This window comes from Vulpes lagopus, chromosome 2 (genome assembly GCF_018345385.1).
Source record: "Vulpes lagopus strain Blue_001 chromosome 2, ASM1834538v1, whole genome shotgun sequence".
Lineage (NCBI taxonomy): Eukaryota > Metazoa > Chordata > Mammalia > Carnivora > Canidae > Vulpes > Vulpes lagopus.
This window is the reverse complement of record NC_054825.1, coordinates 70,630,411-70,643,588: the sequence shown is the minus strand read 5'-3', so window position 1 is coordinate 70,643,588 and position 13,178 is coordinate 70,630,411. Positions and strand designations below refer to the sequence as shown.

General features: G+C 43.2%; 1 protein-coding gene across 4 annotated transcripts in view; it reads right to left on the bottom strand.

Moving 5' to 3' along the window:
- Nucleotides 1-13,178, bottom strand: part of SPG11 (SPG11 vesicle trafficking associated, spatacsin) — a 71,671-nt gene that overhangs the window by 767 nt on the left and 57,726 nt on the right. For 2 of the 4 annotated variants that reach the window (XM_041745265.1, XM_041745267.1), the window contains exons 31-39: nucleotides 7,406-7,563; nucleotides 6,323-6,521; nucleotides 5,776-5,913; nucleotides 4,531-4,664; nucleotides 3,727-3,834; nucleotides 2,076-2,244; nucleotides 1,545-1,633; nucleotides 1,187-1,342; nucleotides 316-467 (exon numbers count right to left, since the gene is read on the bottom strand). In XM_041745265.1, the coding sequence (XP_041601199.1) occupies nucleotides 316-467; nucleotides 1,187-1,342; nucleotides 1,545-1,633; nucleotides 2,076-2,244; nucleotides 3,727-3,834; nucleotides 4,531-4,664; nucleotides 5,776-5,913; nucleotides 6,323-6,521; nucleotides 7,406-7,563 (1,303 nt within the window). The remainder of the gene's footprint in view (nucleotides 1-315; nucleotides 468-1,186; nucleotides 1,343-1,544; nucleotides 1,634-2,075; nucleotides 2,245-3,726; nucleotides 3,835-4,530; nucleotides 4,665-5,775; nucleotides 5,914-6,322; nucleotides 6,522-7,405; nucleotides 7,564-13,178) is intronic. The other 2 variants (XM_041745266.1, XM_041745268.1) reach the window with 1 other exon arrangement.

Genomic DNA, 13,178 nt, shown 5'->3' with positions numbered 1-13,178 from the left:
AGTGCAGTACTCCCAAGGGGCTTCTGAGGTTGAGAGTTTTGCGGCACCTCAGACAAGCTGAGTAGTTGTCCTCCGATTTTAATTACGGAGCACTGTGAGTACACTGTTCCCTCAGTCATCTGTTTGCATCATTTTATTAAGGGATCTTTTAATGGGGATTCTTGATATCTGTTTGCCATCTCAAGCAGAGAGGTAGCTAGCTACATGCATGTCCTATTTATTTATTTTATTTTATTATTTTTTTTGGCATGTCCTATTTAGCTATAAAATTCTTGCCCACGTCTTCCCTCAAAGCAGAGGCATTTTAATACTTACTTTTTTGAAATCTCTTCAAATATACTGGATCTTAATAACCTTTGCTGCTTAAATTCTTCCAGGTAATTAAAGTCTCCTTTAAGAATCACTTGTTGGTAGAGGATTTCTGCCCAATCAGGAACAAAGTCATAGGCTTCGGCCACAATAGAAGCCTTAAAAGGATAGAGAAGAAGATACCATTAGGCCCTATTGTACGTAAACCGAAGGCATGCTGTTCTAGAAAGTAACTTAATACTGCACATTCACAGTGAATGTGAGAATCACCAAGTATGTTGAAAGGCTTTATGTATTAGGGTTGGGGAAAAGTTTGATGTTTGGCATTTCTCTGCCCTTAAATCACAAACATCTTGAGTGTTTTCAGTCTTCACAATGCATCAACGCATTAATAAAAACTGCTGAGAAACAATATTTTCCCCCCACTAACTCAACTGTAAGGAACAGGGAAGGGCTGATTCCCTGGTAACTATTTCTCATTCAAGGCCAGAAGCCCTAACTCTGTCTGCTAAGCTAGATGCACCATCCTAGAAACACTGGGGCTAAGTGATGCTTGGCCCACCAGCAGGTCTGCTCTTCCAGACCTCAGCTAAGGGGCAAGGTGGTCTCCCTTCCTGCAGGCCTGGCAGCACGAGGAAGGGAGACCAGATCACCTCATCATTCTCCAACCTCTGTCCAAACAATATGCTAATAAATACTGCCATGTAAAGGCTGTTTGGTTTATCAGACAGCTAAAGTTAAAAGTTTAGAAATGTCCTGGTTCTGTCACTAGCCTTGACACCTTAGGCAAGTCACTCAACGTACGGGTTCGCTGAGAGGGACGGCAGGAGAGAGGATGCTGGCACCAGTGCTGGCTGGATTTTCCTTCCTTGCTTACCTGGTAGAACCGAGGTAGAGCGAGGATACAGTCCATCAGCCGGTGGCGGCCCAGGTTGATGAGCATTGTGTTCTGGCCAGTGTTCAGAAAATGAATCTGCAGTGTTATCAACTTGGTGAGCCGGTGACAGTGCTGGGCTTGTCGCACACAGGAGTCCTGAGGGACAGGGGGGTAGAGGGAGGCACAGATAGACTGTCGTCATCCCCGCTTATGAACCTGCCAGCAACTGAACTCACCCCTTCTGCCCTCAGTTGGCCCAAGGCTGCATCTCCCTTCACTTGGAAGAGCCCAGGGACAAAATCAAATCATCCTGCAGACCCCAAGCCCTAAGGCTGGGCTGAAATGACTCTACGGTTACCTTGGCATAGCTCTCGGCTGCATCCAGCATCAGAGTCAGGGCTTTCAGCAGCAGCTGCTTCAGGTGGTGCCCATCCTTGAGGCTGTCCTCTGTAGGAGAGAGAAGGAAACCTGGTGGATGTGTGACTCCCAAGGCTGGCTGCTCCCATCCTGCTCAGTGATGGTGGGCTGGACTAAAACATTCCAGCTCATGCTCACAGGGAGGCAAGTATGTCACTTGGGTAAAAGCTACTGGGCCAGAAGTGCACATGCTCTGGAGGAGGCCTCTAGTTCTCAGACATCAAGGCAGGCTTGCAAGGCCTCAGCACACACACCACTTCCTCATGGAGGACACCCTAGGTGCACACGGGACAAGCTGGGCAGGTGCCTTCCAAATCCCCTTCCATCTCGTCTGCTCAGATGGGGCCCCAACCGAGTGGGTGTTAGCAGCCGAAGTGGATATTAGTCTCAAGGGTTCTTGCCCTTCTGAGTCCTAAGAACCCTCGATGGCTGGCCGCACTGGCCTGGGGGTGCCGCCATGACTTCTGCTCACCCCAGGGCTGAGACTCGATCAGTTTCAGCTGGATGCGGGCAGCTGCCTCATGGTTCTCCCCAATCTCCCGACACATGCTGAAGCACAGAGCGATCATGTTGTGCTTCTCACTGTCCCCAGGGCGGCAGCGTTTGATGTAGTCCAGTAGGGCGGTCTTCAGGGAGCCACTCTGCCCAGGAAAAAAGGAGTACTGAGGTCAACCAGTGACTGCGAGGCAGGTGTGAACGCCTGAGTCCCTTGGTTCTGAAAGTTCCTTAAAAACTCTCAAGAAAACGGGAAAAGACAACCAAAAATGAGTACAAAAGGTTATGCTACCCTGTAAGAAAACAGGCACATCCTCTGTGCTGGTGGGAATGTGTGTCATAGAACACAGAAGGGAGAACCTTAAAATATGTGCACATATGCATTACTCCAGCAATGTTATTTCTAGGAATTTGTCCCTTACAAAATAAGAGAGAAGTGCTTAGATGGATGTAGCAAAGGTATTTAATAGCAAAAAGTTAGAAATGCCCTTGTTTTAGACATCTGGATTAAGAGAATACCATGTAGCCATTAAAAGCAATGTTGGTTTGGAAGATATTTGTGACCTGCCTATTAAGTGAGAAAAGCAGGCTATTTCATATCTACACAGCATGTTAAAAGTTTTGCTAAAAATATGTATATATGTATGTATCTCTGTGGGTACATGTACAGAGAAAGGGCCTGTACCAAATTGTTAGCAGTGGCGGTCTCTAGATGGTCGATAGACACACAGGGCTTTTTTCTTTGGTGGACTGTTTTCCAAGTGTCTTTACACTGAATATGCATTACTTTTGTAATCAGAAAAAAAGTTATTAAAAGAATGTTTACACGCAGAAACAAAAATGCCTCAAAAGCAATCTTAAAAACCCGCTAGGGTATCCTGAGGGTGTACCTAGGTCCCAGGACTACTACTCCTGACTGTGGCACTGGGTTGTCCTGAAACTAGCCCAGCACTGGGCAGGGTTTTTGTGCTTTGACTCAGTCCTGCTGGGCCAAGCCCAAGTTCCCAGAAGACAAAAATGTGCCTTGGTTTTCAAATCTTCAGAGGAAATAAAGGCTGACGCAATGAATCCGCCAAATGAATGACTTAGAAGCAGAAGCTCTGTAAGTGACACACCTGCTATCACCACGCTGAAGACAGACAAGTGCCCAGAGACAGACAAGTGCCCAGAGCCTAAAGGCCTGCCAAGTCAGGCCTCTGCTTCCAAGCCTCCTTCCTGGTCGTCATCATAAATCGCTCTCCACAGCCTTCCAGGCCCAGGCTTTGGCATCCACTATCCTAACCCTTTCTCATGGTCCCCTGAAAACTCTCCGCTTCTGACCTGGTTAATCTACTTCCACACAGTTCACAGGAAAGATTTTGCCCCTGCCAGAGCCAGCATTCACACATGGGACAGAGGCTTAGGTGCAAATGCACAAACTTGTTTTCTTCACTATTGAATGTGTCAGCATAACTGCTGCCTTGTCTGAAACTAATCTTAAGCTACCGTGTGTGTCCAGGGGACTCCTTTAATTCCCTCCCTCCATATCCCAGGGGGTCCACCCTGATTAGGATTATTCCTACGAAGCCTAAGACTCCTGAATGTCAACCGTCTATGCCATCCTGGAGCTCAAAATAGCGTACACCTACCGGATCCAACTTCTTCCTCATCAGCACTTCAAAATAGTGCTTTTTATGCAGCAAGTCAAATATGTACGTCATCTCGTTGTACCTTCCGATGCCAGTGAGGAGGCGTACCTGAAAAGGGCAAGGGCCACTTGCATCAAGCATCAGCCGGAGTTCACCACTACCCTCACCAGTTTGGTTGCTTCCAGATGCCAAGCTCCAGGAGGCAGAAGGGCTAATGCAGGCTCCCCCTCTCCCTTCCCGTGTACCTAGCAGGCATCTCCCCTGGAAGGTTCAGAAAGGCTTGTCACACAGACACCACTGGCTGTTGCCTCCTGTGTTTGTAAACGTAACTCTTAAGTGCCAATGTGACATTGTGGGCAGGCACTCTTCCTCTCCCCACCATTCCTTTTACTGCCCAGTGGCTTGCTCAGTCACTTGGGTTTATTTCAAGCCTAGAGAATTTGGGGAGGCACCGGGGGCATGAGCTGTCCACTCATTTCAATTCAGAGATAACACTGAGCCTTGTTTTGGGGGGAAACAGCTGCCTTAGCCCTCTAGAAAAACGATCTGCCCTGGCAAGGGAGTAGGCCGGCCCTGGAACATGGCAGGGATCCTCCTGACATCTGCTCCTTTAGAGCAATCTCTGATTTTGACAGCAATTCATAACCTGGAGCAGAGCATTGAGTGGCTCAGCCAGCTCCCAAGTAGGTAGTGGTATCCAGGTGGGCAAATTCCCTAAGACCTTGTCAGCTTTGAACTGGTTGCCAGCCTGTCTGTTCAAAACTTTCCTCAGAATGGATGGTAGGGGATCAGGGGGTTACATACCATCAGCCCGTACTCTTCATTGGGGGCCAAGTGTTTGTCCGTGAGCAGCCGGGCAGCTTGCAGGACTCGGATGATGCCCTCCATGTGGCATGTCAGTGTGAAGCAGTGATGGGCCAGGATCAGCAGCTCTGTGGCTGGGGAGGTGAGGCAGTGGTAAGACAGGATTGTGAATCCTGGCAGGAAGGTGAAGGGGCCAATACAGACAGCCTGTCTGGGAGGGCTCCCCATTAGTCCTCTGAGATCCTTGACCTTACCAGCTTTGGAGTAAAAGTGGCAATATATATAAAGCTTTAAAAATGGGTATACTCTTGAATCAGTTATTTATCTTGGGGAAATAATCACACATAGGCATATAAACTTGCCTATAAGGATGTTTGTCACAGTGTTTGAAACTGCAGAAAACTGGAAGCCATATAAAGGTCCCAAATTAGGGTATAAAATTTTTCATTCTATGAGAAATACTGTGTAACCTGTAAAAATTATATAGAATATTGTCATGGAATGATGTTCATAAATTATAAACCATATACACAGGATAATGCCATTTTTGCAAAATAAAAGCCTATAGACTTCTATAGAAGGTCAGAGGGACACATACGACTACTGAATGCCTACACATTGTGGAAAGCGAGATTTTGGAGTTATATCGTCTGAGTTCCAGTAACACCTCTGCCACTTAACAGCTACAAATTATTATTATTATTTTTTAAGATTTAAAAAAAAATTTTTTTTATTCATGAGAGACACAGAGCGAGAGAGACAGAGGCAGAGACACAGGCAGAAGGAGAAGCAGGCTCCATGCAGGGAGCCCAATGTGGGACCCGGGTCTCCAGGATCACGCCCTGAGCTGAAGGCGGCGCTAAACTGCTGAGCCACCCAGGCTGCCCAACAGCTACAAATTAATCCAACTTCTCTGAGCTTCAGTTTCCTTCCTCTGCTTCTAAAATGGGGTCTGAAGTAGCCACTTTGCAGTGTAATGTAAGAGGAAGAGTAAGTTAACTGCCAAATGTTAGAAGGTCACCTGCTTGTGTGATTTTATATTTTGGGATGCTTTTCCACCTATATTTTCTAAATTTTCTTCAACAAACAGATGGCTTTCTACCAAGAACTTATAAACCATGCTGGAGGGGTAGGGATACAGAGCAGGAACAAGGATCCAAACTGAGTTGGAAAGACTAATCCCGGGAGACTTCTTGGAGACTTCCTTGGGCCCCAAACACGTAAGAAAATGGCCAGTGAACTTACTGCAAGATAATTCTCCATGGGGAACGGACGAAATCTTGTCCAACAACTTCATGCCTACCAGTGTGCGGTCTTGACACAGAGCGGTCAGCTGAAGAAATGTCCGGCTTTCCCCTGCTGGGGCAAACATCTGCTGATGTCCTATAGAGAAAGATGGGGAGGAAGGTGCTGCTTTAACCTTGTGAGCTGGGTGCGAGGCCAGAGTCCCTGGCTAGGAGGCCCACTCCGCCCGGGCTCGGGCACCTGGAGCGGGTGTTGAAGGGGCTCCCCGTGCTGCTCTCTACTCTGCTGAGCTCACGTTCCTTGGCCTAGTGGTCATCTTATAGGTCAGCAGGAGTTCATCAGCTCAGAGAAAGGCACAGCTACTCTAAGCGTAATCATAAAACAATAAACAAAAAGCAAACACAACACAGATGCCACATGTTCTCCCCTGATAGGTGCAAGCTGGTGAGGGCAGAGGGCAGTGTGCAGGAGCACAGGCGCATAACATCCAAGTCCTTACTGCTGGGAACTTGAGAATGGGGTATGAGAGGCCTGTAGGGTGGGGCACCTGTTCCCTCCGGTGGGGTCAGCAGCTCCCGGGTCACCTCTTCAGCCACAAGTTCAGCCACCGTGTCTGCCTCGAGGCCCTGGGTGCTAATGAAAGCCTGGGCTCGCTTGCATCGGTCGGGCTGTTGGGAAGCCAAGATTGCCCGGAGCATGGCCTCCCCGTCCTGAGCGGCCACGTCTGTGTAGGAACAGCCCAACTCCTGATAGGCAAAGACAGTCAGAGTTCCCATTAGGAGCCAGGAAAAAGCTCGCAAAATGTAGCCTTTCTGAAATCCCATGTGGACAGACTCCACTATTGGCTAAGCTTAAAGATCCCTCACCCTGAGCAGGAACCTTAGAAACAGCAAGCACTGTCTTCTAGTCCTTTCTTTCACTTCAATGAGCTGAATCCAAGCAAGAAAAAGGCTTGTCTTCAGAAGCCATCAGGTGACATCTCTGGTTGAACACTGAGCTTTTTAAATGTTACGAAATGGAAGAAAGTTGAATAAAAGCAAGAGCCCTTCCTCTACTGTTCCCACAACAGCAGTAAAGCCCTCAATCTCCAGAGGAGCCCTTCCAAAGGGCTTTAGTGCTTGGCATTATTTCTCTTGTGCTCCTCTGCTTCTTAGAGTCTATTGTTTTTGCCCTCAATCAGCACAAAGTCACAAATGATTCCTGGCTGCCCTGGTTCCTGTCTTTATAGTCATCACATTCCATTTTATTTTATTTTACAACTTATTTTGGGCTTTTCTCCTGTGGAAATCCCCCAACAATCCTGAAGCTGACAAAAACAGAGGGCTAGAAGGAACCTTCATGGTTAAGTCATTTATTGATGGAGAACCAGGAGCCTAGAGGTGTGAAATGTCATGCCCTCACTTCTGGTTGGCTGGGCCAAAGCCAGGACTCAAAAGGCCCGACACTTGGCTGGCATCCTCCCCAGTATTCCCAGGGGTGGATTTACAGGGGCCAACATCCTGTTGAGTGATCTGCTCCCTCATCATGATTATCACATGAATGGCTGACTTGGCAGTATCCAAAATCTACCTCCAACTTCCTGCTTCCCCCACTTCAGCTTCCCCTGGAGGCCCTACCCTTGGGCACGTACCTTGGCAAGTTCATACAGACACAGGACCTGCCGACAGTAGTTCTTCCCATGGAGGCATTTACTTGTCAGAGTTTCCAGATTAGTCACCACTTCATCACTGGGGGGCAGCATCACAAATGACTGACTATCCAAACTTGAACCTGGAAGCAGACACAGGTCTGAGGTGGGGGGGGGGGGGGGGGGGGGCGGCTTTAAGCTGTCAAGTGAAGGCCTCTTCCCAGTCCCTTATGATACTACCCCTCTTCCCACAGCTTCCTCCATTGCACCCCCATGACTCCCTCTGGGTCTGGGACCACTTTTGACTGGACCCACATCCCACTCAAACTTACTTCATTGCCCTCTTCCAGGAAATCTCAGCCCAGGATGCCTCAAAGGCTTCATAGGCTACAGAAGACTTCAAGCCACCTAATGAACACTCTAGATCATCACCAAAAATGTCTGCTAAACTCTCTTCCATGCACCTTACCCCTTTTCCTTTCATATTACAGAAGTCACCAGGTCTAGCTGACTGTGTCTCCAAAACATCTCCCTGGTCATTGCCTTCATTACAGTGTTCATAACTTTGCATCTTAAGAGGCTGCCACCGGCTCCTACTGCCAGCCTCCCCCCCCCGCAAGTCAATCCTCCACAGACTCAGGAGAATCTGTCCAAAATGCCAATCACAAGAACCAAGGCCTGAAAGGCATGATAAAAATTAGAATCCATTCCTGAATTTATAAAAGAAAAAAACAAAAAAGCTCTTAGCCAGAAACAGAAGAAAATGGTCTTAATTTGAGAAAGGGTTTCTATTGGGGAAAAAAAACTATTCAGATCATACTGTTCCTAATAACAAAAACAAAACTGAAGAATTTACATATTAATAAAGTACTGTTAAAAATTTTTAAGTAAAATTATACTTTAAGAGTTTATCAATACAGCATTGTTAAATAGTATATCCATACAGAATACTCTGCAGCCCTTAAAAAGAAGGAAGTCAATATACGTGTACCGACAGGGAAAAACGTACAATGATATAACTTTACCTTTGTAAAAAAAAATAATAAATGGTGTGTATGTGCGCATGTACACATGTAAGGCCACAGAGAGAAAATAATGCATACCAAGCAAGCAGAAGATGTTACTCCAGGGAACGTGGTAGGGGTGGTGCTGACTGGGCAACGGACTTTCACTTTGTACTTGATGCACTTCCGTGCTGTGATGTTACACTAAGCATGTAATACTTTTGCATTTAAGTTATTATACATGAAAAAATATGCTGTAAGGACAAAAAAGTAAATAGCAACTTAGACTGTGTTATTCCCTGCCTAAAATCCCTTGTTGGGATGCCGGTTCTAGGGAAGCAGCTCACCCTACCCTGTCTCCCCCACTGAACTCAATATAAAAGCTGGCACACAGCACGCAGCACTAAATGACACCGCCTCTTCCCCTCTAGTAACCTCTATAGCCTGAATGTAATGCTGCCTAAAACCCGAAACTCAGCACAAAGAGAGTGAGCATGCACTCCAGGAGAAGCCCTTTTGTACGGGCTCAAGGAGCAGGAAGGGGGACTTCTGATGCCCCTTCTCTCTCCTCTCAGCTCCCAGCAGCCCTGAGGCTATGGTAGCAGGGGCCATGGCAGCAGCTGGTAAGACCCCCCCATCTCAAGAACTTTATTTTTAGACTCGAGGTGTTCTGGTCTCAAGACAATGCAGTGAACCTTTGTCTCCTTTTGCATTACCCTCCTGTCTGCTGGCTCAGGATGCAGGCATGGTCAGGGAAGTGCATGCCAGAGTGGGGTAACTAACTACAAGTCCGTCTTTTAGCCAGGAGATCAAAAAAGGCAAGCCTCAGGGAACCAGAAAATCCTTGGGAGAGAGATTCAGAAAGCCACACAATAAAGTTGTTTATAAACTCTAGGGCTCACTCCCAGGCTTCGCATATATAGATCTGCTTCTAGTCGGCATATCAAGACCCTGAGCAATGAATTAACAGAGGACTATCTAGGCTGCAGACTGACCACAGGATGTTGCATATACACAGGACGGATCTGAACAGCATCACAAAGGATTTGAAAAACGAACTGATATTAGAACCACAGCCTATAGAAAGTGGGTTAGAACTTGTAGCCCTCCCCCCAAAAAAAACCCCAAAAAACAAACAAACAAAAAAGAACTTGTAGCCCAAACCTAACCAGGTCAACTGCCTGCTATCCAAAAAAAATTAAAAAAAAATAAAAATAAAAAAAAAATCAACATTTTCCTTAAGAGATTTAAACATGACCCAGAGTCTCATAATATATGATTCAAAATGTCCAGGATCCAACTCAAAATTACTCAGCATACAAAAATGCAAGAAAATCTCAATTCATCGGAGAAAATACAATAGATGACACCTAGTACTAAAATGACATGAAGGGATCCCTGTGTGGCACGGCGGTTTGGCACCTGCCTTTGGCCCAGGGCGTGATCCTAGAGACCCGGGATAGAATCCCACATCGGGCTCCCGGTGCATGGAGCCTGCTTCTCCCTCTGCCTGTGTCTCTGCCTCTCTCTCTCTCTGTGACTATCATAAATAAATAAAAATAAATAAAAATTAAAAATAAAATAAATAATAAAATAAAATAAAATAAAATAAAATAAAATAAAATAAAATAAAATAAAATAAAATAAATAAAATAACATGAAGGGGGACACCTGGGTGGCTCAGCATGTGATCTTGGAGTCCCAGGATCGAGTCCCACATCAGGCTCCCTGCATGGAGCCTGTTTCTCTCTCTGCCCATGTCTCTGCCTCCCTCTCTCTGTGTCTCTCATGAATAAATAAAATCTTTAAAAAATAAAAAATAATTTAAAAATGACATAAAGGTTGAAATCACCTGATAAAGTAGCTATTATATACATTGTTCCGACAAGCAATTATAAATGTTCTTGAAGCAAACTGAAAAACAGCCTAAAAAAAACCAGAGGGTATAAAGAAGAATAAAATGGCAATTTTGGGGGTGAAAAATGAAATTTTAAAATCATAGAAATTAATTCAATAGTATGCAGATACCACAGGAAAGAGTCAGTGAAACTGAAGATAAACAGAAATTATCCAATCTGAACAACAAAGACAAAAAAAATAGAATAAAGTCTAAAGGACTTATGAAACAGTAACAAAAGTTCTATCATTTGTGTCACTGGAGTCCCAGAAGGAGAAGACTATGGGTGTGGTGCTGAAAAAATATCTGAAAGCATAATGTCTGAAAAGTACTTAAATTTGGTGAAACACATAAACCTAAACATTCAAGACTGTTCAGTGAACCCCAAACATGATAAACCCAAAGAAATACAAGCCCAGTCATGTATAATCAAACTGCTGAAGACTAAAGATAGAAAAAAAAAAATCTTGAAAGCAACCAGAGAAAAATGCATTATCAATAGGGTAATGATGATTCAAATGACTGCAGATTATTCACCAGATACCACAAAGATTAAAAGGAATGCTTTAAAAAATATTGTGCAACATTTTTAAGCACTGAAAGAAAATAATGAATTTTCTCCTTCCAGTAAAAGTCTTCCTTCAGGAATAAAGGTGAAATAGATATTCTCTCAGATGAATAAAAGTAATGAAGAAAAACTAAGAGAATGTGTTGCTAGTAGACAACTCTTAACAGAGTCACTAATGGAAGTTGTTCAGACAGGGATAGAAGGAAACTTGAAATATGAGGAATGAAAGGAGAGCAAAAAAACTGTAAATATACGAGTAAATAAAATTTCCTCCTCTCTTGAGTTTTTAAAAATATGATTTCTGGTTGAAAGTAAAAATTCTAGCATTGTTTGATAGAGATTTCAACATTATATAGATGTAAATATAATAAGACAAGTAAGGGTGCTTAGATATCTCAGTCGGCTCAGCATCTTACTCTTGGTTTCAGCTCAAGTCACCATCTCAGGGTTGTGAAACCAAGCTCCATGTTGGGCTCCACAGTTGGTTTGCAGTATCCTTGAAATTCTCTGCCTCTCTCTCTGCCCCCACTTCCCACAGCTTGTGCACATGCGAGCGCTCTCTCTCTCTCTTAAAAAAGAAAAAATAGTAGGTCATAATGGAAGAGAAGTGACCTATATGGTGGTAAGGTTTCTACACTCTAGCTGAAGTAGTAAAAACTTGATTTTTAAGTAGGCTATAAAAACTTATGAATATATAATGTAATCCATAAAACAACCAATTTATTATTTATTTTTAAAGATTTTATTTATTTATTCATGGAGACACAGAAAGAGAGGCAGAGACATGGGCAGAAGGAGAAGCAGGCTCCATGCAGGGAGCCCAATGTGGGACTTGGGACTCCAGGATCATGCCCTGAGCCAAAGGCAAACACTTAACCACTGAGCCACCCAGGTGTCCCAAAACAACCAATTTAAAAAAATATGCAGAGATATATAGTCAAAATTAGGAAAATTAAAATGGAAGACTAAAAAAATGTTCAAATAACTCAAAGCAGGAAAAATTATTTCCTCAAAATCTAAAAACTACCAAAAACTCTTCAAAGATGAAAAAGATAACCTGATTAGTTGTATAAGAAAGAAGTTTATATTTTAAAGTCTTCCAAAACATAAATCTCCAGGTGCATGGTTTTTACTCGTAAATTCTACTGAACATCTAAAGAGGAAATGACACCAATTCCATAACAATGTCTTAAAACACACACACACAAACACACACACACACACAAAGAGGTAGGAGCGCTTTCCAATTCATGAAAATGACATTACCTGGATACATAAACTAGACAAAGTATAAAAAAAAAGTGAAATGTAAAAATTTTCAAAGTAGAAAACTGATTATAGTAATGTATCTAAAAGAATAATGCACTATGAGCAAGTGGGATTAATCCTGGGAAGGCAAAGCTGGTTTAATATTTTAAAAACAATGTAATCTACCTAATATAATCAATTAATAGTCTAAAGAAAAAAACCCCACATGATCATATCATGGATGTAGGAAAAAAATGACAAAATTCAACACTGATTCATGATAAAAACTTGCAAACTAGGAATAGAAGGGAACTTTCTCAAACATGACAAAGTCTATCTTCAAAAAAACCTACAGCTAGTATACTTAACTATGAAGACTGAATGATTTATATAAGATAGGCTCTTCAACAAATGACGCTGGGAAAACTGGACAGCTACATGCATAAGAATGAAACTAAAAAAAACTAAAAAAAAAACTAAAAAAAAAAAAAACTAAAAAAAAAAAAAACTAAAAAAAAACTAAAAAAAAAATAAAAAAAAATAAAAAAAAAAAGAATGAAACTAGACCCTTTCTTACACACAAAAATAAATTCAAAATGGATTAAAGATCTAAATGTGAGACCTGAAACCATAAAAAGCCTAGAAGAAAACATAGGCAGTAATTTCCCTGACATCAGCCGTAGAAACATTTTTCTACACATATCTCCTCCAGCAAGGGAAAAAAAACAGAATTTAACTATTCAGATTACACCAAAACAAAAAGCTTTTATGCAGCAAATAAAACTATCAACAAAAGACAGCCTACTAAATGGGAGAAGATATTTGCAAATGACATATCTGATAAGGGGTTAATCCAAAGTATATAAAGAAGTTCTATAACTCAGCACCAAAAAACCCCACAAATAATCCAACTAAAAAAAAAAGTAAGACGTGAATAAACATTTTTCCAAAGAAATAAAGATGGCCAACAGACACATGAAAAGATGCTCAGCATCATTCATCATCAGGGAAATGCAAGTCAAAACCACAATGAGTTATCACTTTACACCTGTCAGAATG